We start from the raw sequence: 13,187 nt of genomic DNA, 5'->3' as shown, positions 1-13,187 counted from the left end.
GTAAAACTGGCAGTGAGGAGTGTGTGTACATGGTGTGGCTTTTGGGTTGTAAAGATCAAACTTTTACCATCAAACCGGTGGACTGACAGTGTCAGGTAGGATATGACTTTAATGTCTGGGCCTGGCCACTAGGTGGAGCCGTTGTTGTGGACACTGGAATAAACACTTGATCACTTGCAAACTGGATTTAGATTGACTTTATTATGAAACTTTTGTTTAAGTGGGATATCCACTAAAAGTGTTAAGTCATATCCATGAAACTGAAGAGAACTAATTTTAGCAATTATTATTTCACCTTTAGTCTGTGTGCGTGTGTGCTTGCTGTTTTATATTATGTAGCAGAGAATAGTCTCATGTTGCCTGGACCTTTTTCAAGCGCACAGTGAATGGTATAATTTAATGATAGAATATTATTGATCTTTTACTCGACCACTTAACATTTGAGTACTTGGTATATTTTTTTAATTCAACGTTGTATCGAATACAGTACACGTTTAATGGCAAAAGTAAGCATTAAAACATTAATAGAGAAGAACAGAATATCAGATGTGAAAGGTATTTTGTTATTTCTGTTCATTTGGATCTGCCATGACTCCAGCTGGGCTAATCCACAGAAGAAAAGTCACAAGGCTTTTTAAACGTTTCTAGAACTCAGGATCAGCGTTCATACCTTGCCTTTTTTCTTATGCCTTAGGGATTGACTACGTTGATATGGCATTATTTCATATTATTTCATCATAATTGACACGGTTCAAAGAATGGCTGACACAACACTCAAAGTGAAGTCATGCTTCATTCTTTGTTTATTCAACTATCTGAGGAAGATTAATTGTGGTAAACCTCTGTCTGTCTGTATATATGTGCTGTAAATAAATTTGTTTAATAAAGTTGTACGGCAGTTATAGATTGCTATTTTTCAAGATCAAACAGCTGTTATAATGTAGAAATTGCTTGTAGAATTAACTTTTGTCAGTCTTCATGAAGGCTTTTCATTGAAAATTTACCCTGTAGGATGAGTTTCTTTGTCCCTACTGTTTTTATTTTTTTTATTTTCAAACATTGGTGGGACTTAATGAAGCCCTTCAGTCAATATCTAGCTGCATAAATGGATGAGCTGAAGGACATGTATGTGTAGTATATGCCAGTGTCATTTTTTGTGGATAAAATCATCTCCTAATCAAAAGTATAGCACTTTTATCTAATCAAATTATCTGTGTGTGTGTGTGTGTGTGTGTGTGTGCGGGAGGGAGGGGTTAACTACAGAAGGAGCACCTTTCCGCTTTCAGCTTTTGAATCCTGACCTTTTGACCCCTGCTTTTTCTCAGATTCCCATGATGCTGTTCTCCGCTTCAATTCTGCGCCAACGGAGGGCTACGAGATAGATGTCGGTAACAAGACCACCTTGCGCATCATCAACTCTCAGGTGAGACCTATCGCTAACACATACACACACACAAACACACACACACACACGCAGGCACGCACACACACACACGCACACAGACACACGCACGCACGCACACAGGCGCGCACACACACACGCACACAGACTCACAAACACTCTCTCTCATACACACACAGGCACAAACAGGCACAGCCTCTCACTCACACACATGCATGGGCATACACAAGCACGCACACACACACACACACACACATCCACACAGGCACACACACACACTCACGCATGCACCCGGCATACACAAACATGCCCATACCCAAAACATACCCAAATCAACATTATATTCATAACTTTATTGCCTTTGGGCAGAGGGATCTGTGGCCCTCTGGGAAGGGGGGGGGATCTACTCACCTTCCCCGCCTCTCAATCCCTTACAGATCCTGGCTAAGCCCAACCACCGCTTCAACACCAGCTCCCTGTATAAGGATGTGGTCCTGCTGGCCTGGGACCCAGCACCGTACACTGTAAACCTGCACAAGGTGAGTCCCCCTCAACGCTCAGCTCTATACTACCCCTATACCACTATCAACACTCAGCTCTGTACTACCCCTATACCACTATCAACACTCAGCTCTGTACTACCCCTATACCACTATCAACACTCAGCTCTAATGCAATCTACCACTATACTCTGTTGTTGCACATAGGGTTATTCTTTGTACTTTGTCATCTATTCCCTGCTACTATACTCGGTGGATATACAGAATGTGGATTTATTCTGTAAGCTATTTTTTCTGTCTCTCCTCTCCTTCTGCCAAAGCACTGCGTACCTGAAGTAAATAACGGCTTTGCTTTAAAAATAAGATATTGAAAGAATCTGAACAAATAGCCCGTCAAGAACCGGTCATGTGCGCTGCGACTGCTAGCAAACCGCGCCATGTTATCAATCATGGGTCACGAATCACGATCTGTGCGTGGAGAAACACACCTGCTCTTACATACGGTGAAGCATTGGCTCGCGAGAACATACCTCATCTGGGTGCACGCGCGTAGCTCCCGATACCGGCGTCAGCGAAGCTTGCGCACGCATCATTACGTCAGGTGTCAACCTCACCTTTATCCCCTCCCCCCCCTTGCGTGTGCGCATTTTGTCACGGGTGCGGCGTTTTCGGGGATGGAAGCGCGAGCAGGTGACAGGGCCATCGGTCGTAGATGTGTTGAGCGGGAATTAAGCATGAGCAGATGTTATTTTTCACACAATGACGGCATGGAGGACCCATAAATCACCGCAGCTGGAGCTGTCATGTGCCTCTGACACTTCCTGGAATTTAATCTGAACTCTGATGGCTGATGTGGAGAGGCTATTCTGCGCTCTCGTTTCTCTGTGCCTGCAGTGTACTGTATGCACGTGTGCTGGTAATTCTCGTTACCAGATCATGTTTTGTTGTGTTTTTTGTGATTGTTACCATTATGCTTCGATAAACACTGCACAGCATTATATATGAAGTGGATTTTCGGAAATCTGAAATTTCCTAGACACTTAGAGCACCCTTTTTTGACCAATTTTTATGTTTATGTTTATGTTTACAAGAGCAAATAATCTTATCTACATTTTTGTTTTCTTCTCATAAATTGAAAATTTATTGAAACAAGTTTAATGAAATTGCACACGGTTGAAAAAGATGAGCTCCACGTCTGGTTTTCTTACACTATAGCAGCGCTACACTCTAATGAAGTACCGCATTCTAATTACTGCTTGGGAGAGGTAAGAATCCTTATTATTACGTCCTGCGGTAATGGAAGCACAGTAGTCTTTGTAGTGGTAACGCTGGGTAATAATAGCCTCTATCCAGTCATGTTGTTGTTGAGGGCAGTCCATCGGGTCTTATCGAGAGCTCATGAATAGTGTTATTGTGACACGTCCATTCATCAGCACCCATTCCATTTAGCGAGTCCTTTTTCTCAGGTGGCAGTTTTTGTTTCAGCCAGTAGCGGGGTGGACGCTATTGGTCTGGGCTCACGTTGGCGGGGGCGTGAGGCTCGGTTTTGAAGTCCGCCGGGGTTTTTTGAGAGCCTCCTTTGCCTCCCTCCCCTCTCTGCAGTGGTACCGGAGCCCGGACTACGACCTGTTCCGCCCCTACGCGGAGCGCAGGCGGCGCCGCCCCGCCCAGCCCTTCTACATCCTCCACCCCGCCTTCCTCTGGCAGCTGTGGGACTTCGTTCAGGGACACACCCAGGAGGACATCCAGCCCAACCCGCCCTCCTCCGGCTTCATCGGCAAGTGCCGCCCGTCCGTCCGCCTGCCTCTGCCTTCCTGACTGCCCCTCCGTCCGTCTTCATGCCCATCCTGTGGCCTGCGTGTCCGTCTGTCAGTGGGATTGGGTCTGACTGTTGTTGTTGGCACTTGCTGGGTATTCATTTAGTACATCCCCAGGAAACAGTGTCGCCACCATCCTGAGGTCTGTCTTTCCTTTTGGCCTTTCAGTCCGAGCTCATTGAGCTGATTGTTTAGCCCTCAGAGGGGCTACCCTTGGCTATAAGGTCCCTCACCCTCATTCAGAGGGGCCACACCTGGCTGTAAGGTCCCTCACCCTCATTCAGAGGGGCTACCCCTGGCTGTAAGGTCCCTCACCCTCATTCAGAAGGGCTACCCCTGGCTGTAAGGTCCCTCACCCTCATTCAGAGGGGCCACCCCTGGCTGTAAGGTCCCTCACCCTCATTCAGAAGGGCTACCCCTGGCTGTAAGGTCCCTCACCCTCATTCAGAGGGGCCACACCTGGCTGTAAGGTCCCTCACCCTCATTCAGAGGGGCCACACCTGGCTGTAAGGTCCCTCACCCTCATTCAGAGGGGCCACACCTGGCTGTAAGGTCCCTCACCCTCATTCAGAAGGGCTACCCCTGGCTGTAAGGTCCCTCACCCTCATTCAGAAGGGGCCACACCTGGCTGTCGGGTCCCTCACGGGAATTGGGGACCCTGCTTTTTGTACTACTATTTCTGGAAATGTTGCATATTTCAGTATTGATGTCTGTTTTAATCTGCACTACTCTGTGCCATCTTTGTTTTTTGAGCCAGTGTGTTGCCTCACAAAGCAGATCTCACGAAAGAGCTCTGTCATGTTTCTGGTGACATTCGTAGCATGCGGAACAACTGCGTTGGATGGTGGGGAGTATGCCCTTTGACCCCGCCGGGGAGGGGAATCCACTTCAGTCCCACTGTCAGTGAATGTGGTGTTATTGATTGGCATATTTAATGGCCCGTGGCCGCCCGTGCGTATGGCTCACACAGAACGGGTTTAGGTTCACTGGGCAGGCCGGGCTGGCGAGGCTCTTTGAAAGAGATTTTCACGCCGACGACACCCGGCGTTACGAACGCACGTGCGGGCGTGCAGCTAGCGGTGCCCCGCCCCGTGTGCGCGTGCGAGGCGCTGGACCTGATGAAAGCTGATTTGAGCGTATCGATCCGGCTTCTCCTCACAGCTGGAACCGAGCAGCCGGGCCCTGGGGTCAGCAGCATCAAAGACGCGGGTGGGTCCTTCCGGCCCCGCCCCGTGCTGCTGCGCTCTGCATGACAATGTGTAGCTCCCCTCACAGGTGGGCCTAGAAAATTCCAGAAGGACCCCAGAATGAGGGATGGGAGCACTGTACGTGTGTGCACTGGTGTGTGTGTGTGTGTGTGTGTGTGTGTGTGTGTGTGTGCATGTGTGTGTGCGCTTTCTGACAGCCTATATCCCCAATGTACTGTGACCACAGCATTCCTCGGTACACTGAGCAATGCACTCTGTCATATCTCAGTGCCATATAACCAAATTCCAGGCACCTGCTGCTGGTGTTCCAGCTGCATTCAAAACCAATGCGTTCTGTTACATTCACTTCTGCTACATTTGCTTTTTCTAAATTCTGTTGCTTCATTATCTGTTTCTACATTCTGATGCTACGTTCTCTGTTTCTACATTCTGATGCTATATTTACTGATTCTACATTCTGATGCTACACTGTCTGTTTCTGCATCCTGATGCTACATTCTCTGTTTCTACATTTTGATGCAACATTCTGTTTTTACTTTCTAGTGCTACAAGCTCTGTTTCTGCATTCTGATGCTAAATTTACTATTTCTTGCTTCTGATGGTACAGTCAGTGCTGCTATGTGCTGTGATTGCGTTTAAATTTTGTTTGTCCTGAGTGCCGCTGGTTTTAACTGTGGATGAAAAAAATAGTGCTAAGCAGTCAATATTCAAAGGGATTTTTTATTGGATCTCTGCTGCTGGGCTGGGGATATTATTGAGGTTCCTGACAGGCTCAGATCAAACCTTAGCAAAAAAAAAAAGAGAAATTACCCCTGGGTTCACATGGATTCAGGATTGATGTGAATAAACTAGCAAGGCAGCAAATGAGAAAATCACACCACGTTAAGACTCAAAACCACCAGACTCTTGGTGTGGCAAATGAAACCAGTGGGCATCTCAAAAGTTTTTCCACAGTCAGCCTCTTTCTCCGGAATTCCAGAAAACAGTTTGAAAATGAAGTCCTCCGAATCAAAACATGAAAACACATTTTTGGCTGAGACTGGACATAAATGCACTTTGAGAGAAGAAATGCGACAACCAATCTGAAATGTCTGTAGTCATTTTCCAAGCCTCCTTTGATTTTAAACGGTCTATGGTGAGTGAGTGTGTGTGCGTGCGTGTGTGGATGTGTGTGCAGGCATGCGTGTGTGTTATATATCTATATCCAGAATTAATATTTGATTTGCCATACTGCACTTTATTACAAATTTGTTTTCAATCACATTAAGGACAGCACAAGGTTGAAGACTGCATCAGTCCAAACACAACCATAGAATAAGTTGCGCACAGGTTAAAATAAAAGAAGCATGAAAAGCACTTACACCTCTCGACTGTAAGACAGTAATGGTTTTGGGATGGCAGGTATGCCATCCCGCCAACTTATGCCTTGGCAGGGCGGCATGCCCCATACCTATACAGCGCAGAGAGTTTGCCACTTTTCAGGGTTCCCCACAGAAATAACCACAACAGCCACAGACATTCAGCCCTTAAAAACATTACATTCTGCACATTCTGACCCCATTTCAACAGACAGAATTCATAAATAACTTCACATGTCCACGCAATAAAGCCCCAAACTAACGGGAATTTTGCATTTTCTTCTTCTTCTTCTCATTCTTATTTTTCCTGCTGCCTATCCCACAAACAAAATGTCTCCCCATTGGACATTTTACCGACACCAGCCAATCCTTCACCTACATGAGCCAATGAAAATCTTGCATACACACAAAAAATGCCCATACCTTTCTCATCTGAAACATTTCCAGTCAGAACAGCTAGTCTGTTCGTGGCCTAGTGGTCAGTGTTACAGTCTATGGTCCATGGTCCATGGGGCCCTAGGTTCAAGCCCACTCAGAAACAAGTTTCTTTAACCTGCTTTTTCCCTCGCTAATAATTGTCTACTACTTCTCAATTATTGCTTTTGCACCACATATACCCGCCGTTCACCAAACGTACAGTATATACACTGCATTACGATGTACCATCTACACGTTCAGTTAACCGGCTACAATATTGCAAAGCCATATGGATTCAATGGGCTCTTCTATTGTCACCCAAGAAACTTCCTAGCCGTTCGATAAGGAAACTCAGCTCGCTCATGGTCACTTCATTTACTTCGCACTATAGTCTGTGATCATGTCAACCTTCACCTACATGCCCATTTTGCTAAAAACATTGTTTCAACTACTCAATTTCATAATTTCTCCTAATTTCTTTCGTACTATTGTTATTTTATCATATGCAAAGCTTGCTGGGACATATGCGTCTGCTCCTATTCTCCACTATCAAGTTTTCCGGTTTTACTACTTCCAGTTCTCACGTAAACTGACTGATGTTGCTTAGCAAAACACCGAAGAGGGCTCCTACCTGCACATAAGCCTATCAAAATGCCTTATGAACCTTACAAACACTAAAACTGCATCTCCACGAAATAACAGAAAATGGAGCAGGACAGAAGGGTACACAAGTTGCGACCTAGGGAGCTCTAATTCTACGGGCTTGCTGATTATTTTCTCAATCAAGGCTCGTTGGATGGCCGTCAAATCCGCGAGTACACACACTGGGTATATTTCAGCTGCGTTTCTCTACGTTTCTGCGTTTCTGCACCCTTTGTCACAGCCACTGTTTTACATATATAGCAAAGCGAAACTGCTAAACGGTACACGCTCATCAGACTGTACAAATTCACAAAAGGATAGTCATAATCAACAACCGTTTCTTAAAGGGTCACTTCGCATTTCTCACTTTCTCATAACAAAACGCTTTGCAAAAAGAAACGATATCTCATAAAAAAACATGCTTTCAACATACAAAAATGCCAAGTTACGCACACATACAAGACATACACTGTCTATAACATTGGGTAGCATTGCTTTGGAATACATCTTATTTAATTTTGGTGAGGCAAGATAGCCTATATTGTAGTACAGTAACGTGGCATCATTTTGATATCAATACTTTTAATGGCAGGCCTAGATTTTGCCAGTTTGAATGAATGAGTTATAGACAGTGTATGTGTGCATAACTTGGAATTTTTGTACATGGAAAATGTGATCATATGTACACCTATACTTAATAACAAGCGAGCAAGTTAAAACAGGTGCTGGATATGAGACTATGTCATAAATCACAGTGAGATTTCATACAGGAAACAGGAAGTGCCACATGTTGGTGGGGATGGGGCTGGAAGGGGGAGGAACGTGTGGGGCTGTCAGTGAGGGACTTCTGAGGGGTTGGATCTCTCTGTGACGGGGGTGCTGCAGTCGAGCTGGTTCTTCCCAGGGGAGAGCTGGGCGGTGCAGGCCACGTTGTTGCTGTAGACCCTGCGGTTGAGCTGGATGACCGTGGTCTTGGAGGGCATGGAGGTGAGGCCGTTCTCCGGTGACTGCTGCTTGCAGTGAAAGAGAATCAGGAAACACCTGTAGAACTGGAGACAAGAACCCCCGGCAATATCAGCCACTCTTCGGGAATTCAAGTCATCAATCGCACAGCCAATCTTTTTTCCTTGTTTTTTGATTGGTTCCATTTATAAACAAGTTTTCAAGTGGGCTGAGAGAATAAAGCAACATGGAAAAGCAGCAATTTGCGTAAGTTTGGAAAAACTAGAAAATTATTCCCCAGCCCATTAAAAGGCAGTGAAGCTTCTCTGTGTGTTGGGTTATCTGTGACTATCCAATTTCTTTGCTCTGGGCTCAAAATGTTTCTCGCATTTGTGCTACAATAGCACCTCTGTGCAATGCTGCTCTGTTTAATTGAGCGTCTTGCAACTGTGTTTCCTTGTGCTGAAGATCAGATAGGGAGAGATACATGCACTAATTTACATTAGCATATAGCTTATTCTGAATTCCAGTTCAACATTAGCATCATGCTAATTTCCAGTGCTAACATTTTTTAAGCTTACATTTATAGCTTAAGATCCTTTCCGGTGCCGACGGTCGTGCCTTGCATTTACGATAAGGGCATGTCTTCCAGCAGCACTGCTGTGAATTGAACTGGACATTCTTCTTCTTGTTTGCATTTCAGGAATAGCCGTCATGATGTCGCTCTGTGACGAGATCGACGTGTACGAGTACATCCCCTCTCTTCGGCAGACGGACCTGTGCCACTACCACGAGCGCTACTACGACTCGGCTTGCACGCTGGGCGCCTACCACCCGCTGCTGTACGAGAAGATGCTGATCCAGCACATGAATACGGGCACGGACTATGACCTCAAGAACAATGGTAGGGTCACGCTGACTGGGTTCAGCGCGGTCAAGTGCGACTCCTGATCTGTCAACCCTGTCTCCAGGACTTCCTTCTGGTGGGATGGACTGCCAGAAGAACCGCAACTAGAACCATAGCAATAGCCAATCAGGGCATTCCACGTCATTCAGATGAGACTAGCAGCAGCTCAACGGCTACAATCGTAAAGACTGGGTCTGAGGGAGGGTGACAAAACATTTTCTCGCCATAAAGAAAGGAGTTCCAAGTAATTTAGCATCCTCTGAACTGAAAACACAACGGAAAACTTGGCCTGGTGCTGCCTAAGATGCTACGATAGCAATAGCTCAAGTCTTAGAGCAGTGTTTGTGTGATTTCTGGATGTGCATTGCAATGAGAAATGCTTGTTGTTCAAGTAAGTCCCAGATTGAGCTGTTCTTTGCACAGGGATGTCTTATTTAGCTGTACTCGAGTCTGTATGTCTGTGTCCAATAGTGGCTGGCGGCGTGTGACGTTAGACTAGACACTCTAGTCAATACTGAATGTTAGACAGCCTTTTATGCCCATCCTCCTGGGATCAGCCATGATGGTTTTGATAATCGCTAACCCTGCGGTCATCAAATGCCTAGATGTGCATTTTTCTATGTGTCTATTTTCTGCCTGATGTTTTCATTTTCTTCTAAATGCATTTTCTTTTTTTCGAGTGATTTCTGCAGCCGTCTGGTCTTGTACTGTAGATACAGCCTTATGTACATCCATTTTCTACACACACACACACACACACACACACACACACATACTCCACAATGATTTGAGGAGAGTCTGAAAGCAGTGCTTCCTTACTGTGGCCCAATTAATATGCGACACCTGTGTGTTCTGGTTTTCATTCTACCTGACCTCAATGAATTAAGTTGTACATTTTATTTTGATAAATTTTAAGTTAAATTATGTATTTATTGTCATATTTAATGTTTAATTACAACTTCCTTCTCTATTTGCAATGTCCAACTGAATCACTTGACCACTGCTGGAACCCCCCTTCATCAGTTCAGTGAAGAGTGAAGTCTCTCCAAAGTGCATGCTGACAGTCCATGGTTCTTTTCGCTGTCCACTGCCAGTGCTGCAGAGTCAGCACATCCGCTGATGAGATACAGTCACACCCACTGACCGTGTCCCCACACTCCGTGGGTGGACTCAACTCAGTCGCCCACTGCCACTGTGATGACTGTTGCTGGCCAGTCATCACAGTGGGATCTTAAAGGGAAATTCTACAGCAAAACAACATTAACCTCATTGGACAAATCAAGGTGCAACTGATTAAGTCTCTCTTAGTGGTTGGCCAAAGCAATCTCTGCACAGGAATATCATCAACAAAAGGTGCAAATCTGGTAGAGGTATACATCATAATGATGTCACCTCTACCCTTTATCATTTTTGAAGAACTACAATGGGTGGGTAATTTGAATTTAGAGATACCGCCCCCTGACCTCCCATACTAGGTAAAGATGGCTTTGACCAAGCTAGCAGACGATTGCTTGGTATGTTCAGAAACCTAGTCTTGCCCAAATGTTACCCTCAAAATCATCTGGGTGAAAGTGCCTGTTGAAACTCCTGTGCATTCTTTAGCTGAGTCTGAGGTGCATCTGGAGTATATCTAGCATTCCCAATTGCAGTCAGCCATTGTCCTAACTTACCCTCATCTCGCACTACCCAGTAAAAATACATTCCTTCCTTCACTGACATTAAACCCTTGCAATTTTCCACACTACAGTGAAGTGGCATTTTCTGATACCCACCCACATGTTTTTGTTTTTGTGAGCTGTTTTAATGGTCTAACCAGTCAAAAAAGGAAAAGAATCTGCCTGTAACCATACTTTTTTTTTTACAAATTCCCTTTGATCACTCATGACTCTTCATCCATCATCTGGACCGCAAATAAATATGGTGTCTTGAGTTCCATGTAAGGAAAAACGCTTTGCTTTTGGATGCATTTTCTCAGTTCAAATGCTCTTTGTCTGTAAAATTTAAAAAAAGCTAAGAGCATAGCAGCTTTGCAGGAGAGAGGTGCTTATTTTTAACAATGCATTAAAACTTAGTCGACTCTTCCACTTTGTTCAAAAATAGTTATCTAAATGAAATACTGTGACTTTGAGTGTAAATATTAAGGTAAATAAACATGCTAGCTATGTGCTTACATGTCTATAAATCACAGTCTGTCCTTGCGTAGTGGCTAAACTCTCATTAATTTTTGTAGTACAGAACAGATCACAATCGTTACTTGGGGTAGCTGTCATTCTGCTTGAAAATAACTGCCCTGCGATGTCAGCTCAATACCTGTATTTATTTATTTGAAGCTCAATGATACACTGGATCTGTCAGGCATGTGAAAACTAGCACACACAGGACTCCTTGAGAACAGGGAAACACATTTGCAGAGGTGTGTAGCTATACAGTTGTACAGCATGTGAGCTCCAATGAGAAACACTCCCCTTCATCACTCTGCTTCATGACCATATAAAGCAATGAGTCCCTTTATTAGGTTTAATCTCCATCTGAATGCTTGTATGAATTCCATGTAAGAGTGCTTATAAAACATGTTATATCAGTTGTGTGTGTGCGTGTGCGTACGTGTATATACATATACACAAATATACAGAGTACGTCTCATACAGGTAATGACATTGTCTATTGGTAAACAGCCTGTGGTACTTCTAGACATTCTTAAAATAAGTAAGAATGTTGACTTCATGTAGCATGTGCTATAAATCAGGCAGTTTAATGAAAGATTAAATGTGCTGTGTTTCCATAAATTGGCTTGCTAAAGTACCATGCGAAAGCATACAATGTTTAAAGCCTTACACTGTAAGCCTTAGAACTTAGTCCGTTCCTATTTACCCTCTCAAGTACAGCACACAGACCTGGGAGTCACAAGACTGTGATTATTCTACACACTGAATTCAAGAGAATAAAAATAATAAATCATATTTTCTTGAAGAAATAAATTACTGAATGCACGTAGCATGCAGTTTAAATCAGGGCTTCGGGTCTTTTTCCTGATCAAGTCAAATTGTTTTCTTCCCGAACCTTTAAGTGAGTTTTGGGATTCTTAAAATGCAAATCGGTCCTTTTTAAAGTAAATAAATGAATGAATTATTGCCTAGGTACACTGTGTAAATAACCTGTGCTGTTCTTTAATCACTGGCTTGGTGTAGGGATGTCAGGTTATAACAAACTATGAATGGATTTGGAAGCACTTATGAGAATGCACAGCCTTTTGCTGTGGCAGTCGAATCTTGATACTGTGCCAAATCTTTTTATGGGGTCCTGCTGTAATACTGGCTATAGCGGCCCTGTTGTTCTGTAAATGACAGATGTCTTGCCAGATAAACTTCCTCATAGTTTGAGAAAAAGTTCCTTCGCTGAGTGTGTAAATACTTAAATGTGTGGGAGCACTTGCAGTAGGGTTTTTTTTTTTTCTATTGTGTATTATGGATTTCATGCACTATAAAGATGGCTTTTGAAATTTTAGACTTTAAGTAATATCAGTCTTAAAATCTCTCTCAGCAAATGTTTGTACAACCTTAAATCTTGACAGGTAAAGTCAGCGGAATTAGATCTACTGTACTAGGCAAGCCCATTCACTTTAAACCAGTTTGGGAGCTGATACATTTTTCTCACTAGTTTGTACTTAACATCTTTTATTAGAAATTGTATTATGCTGTTTGCAATATTTTCTTCTTTGTTCAATTATTTTTTTCTACTGTCTAAATAAAAGGACATAAATGGAATCATTTTCAATCCACAGTCTGACTCAGTGTTTTTTTGTAATCCCATGCCGAATCCATTTGATTTTGTCTAATACTGGAACGTCTGATTTGACTAAATATGTACAGTGGCGTTCATTAACTACTTCTTCCCGGAACTCAAACTCCTCATAAAAGTGTTATCCAATACTATTTAAAAAACACGAATGAATAAGATTCATTTTACAAGTGTATTTGACATGAAGAGCACTGTT

The 13,187-nt window shown here is 43.7% G+C and overlaps 2 protein-coding genes across 4 annotated transcripts in view; one reads left to right on the top strand and one right to left on the bottom strand.

The window, feature by feature from the left end:
- The window catches only part of LOC135250333 (beta-galactoside alpha-2,6-sialyltransferase 2-like), a 40,612-nt gene extending 27,639 nt beyond the window's left edge, over positions 1-12,973 (top strand). For all 3 annotated transcript variants that reach the window (XM_064326533.1, XM_064326532.1, XM_064326534.1), the window contains 4 exons: positions 1,326-1,423; positions 1,840-1,941; positions 3,505-3,679; positions 8,990-12,973. In XM_064326533.1, coding sequence (XP_064182603.1) covers positions 1,326-1,423; positions 1,840-1,941; positions 3,505-3,679; positions 8,990-9,237 — 623 coding nt within the window. In that variant the 3' untranslated portion in view covers positions 9,238-12,973. The remainder of the gene's footprint in view (positions 1-1,325; positions 1,424-1,839; positions 1,942-3,504; positions 3,680-8,989) is intronic.
- The window catches only part of LOC135250334 (vertebrate ancient opsin-like), a 31,666-nt gene continuing 24,135 nt past the window's right edge, over positions 5,657-13,187 (bottom strand). Inside the window, exon 4 of the mRNA XM_064326535.1 lies at positions 5,657-8,393. Within this exon, the coding sequence (XP_064182605.1) occupies positions 8,178-8,393 (216 nt within the window). The 3' untranslated portion in view covers positions 5,657-8,177. The remainder of the gene's footprint in view (positions 8,394-13,187) is intronic.

Source organism: Anguilla rostrata, chromosome 3, assembly GCF_018555375.3.
Source record: "Anguilla rostrata isolate EN2019 chromosome 3, ASM1855537v3, whole genome shotgun sequence".
NCBI classification, from domain to species: Eukaryota; Metazoa; Chordata; class Actinopteri; order Anguilliformes; family Anguillidae; genus Anguilla; species Anguilla rostrata.
This window is presented reverse-complemented; position numbering and strand designations above follow the sequence as displayed.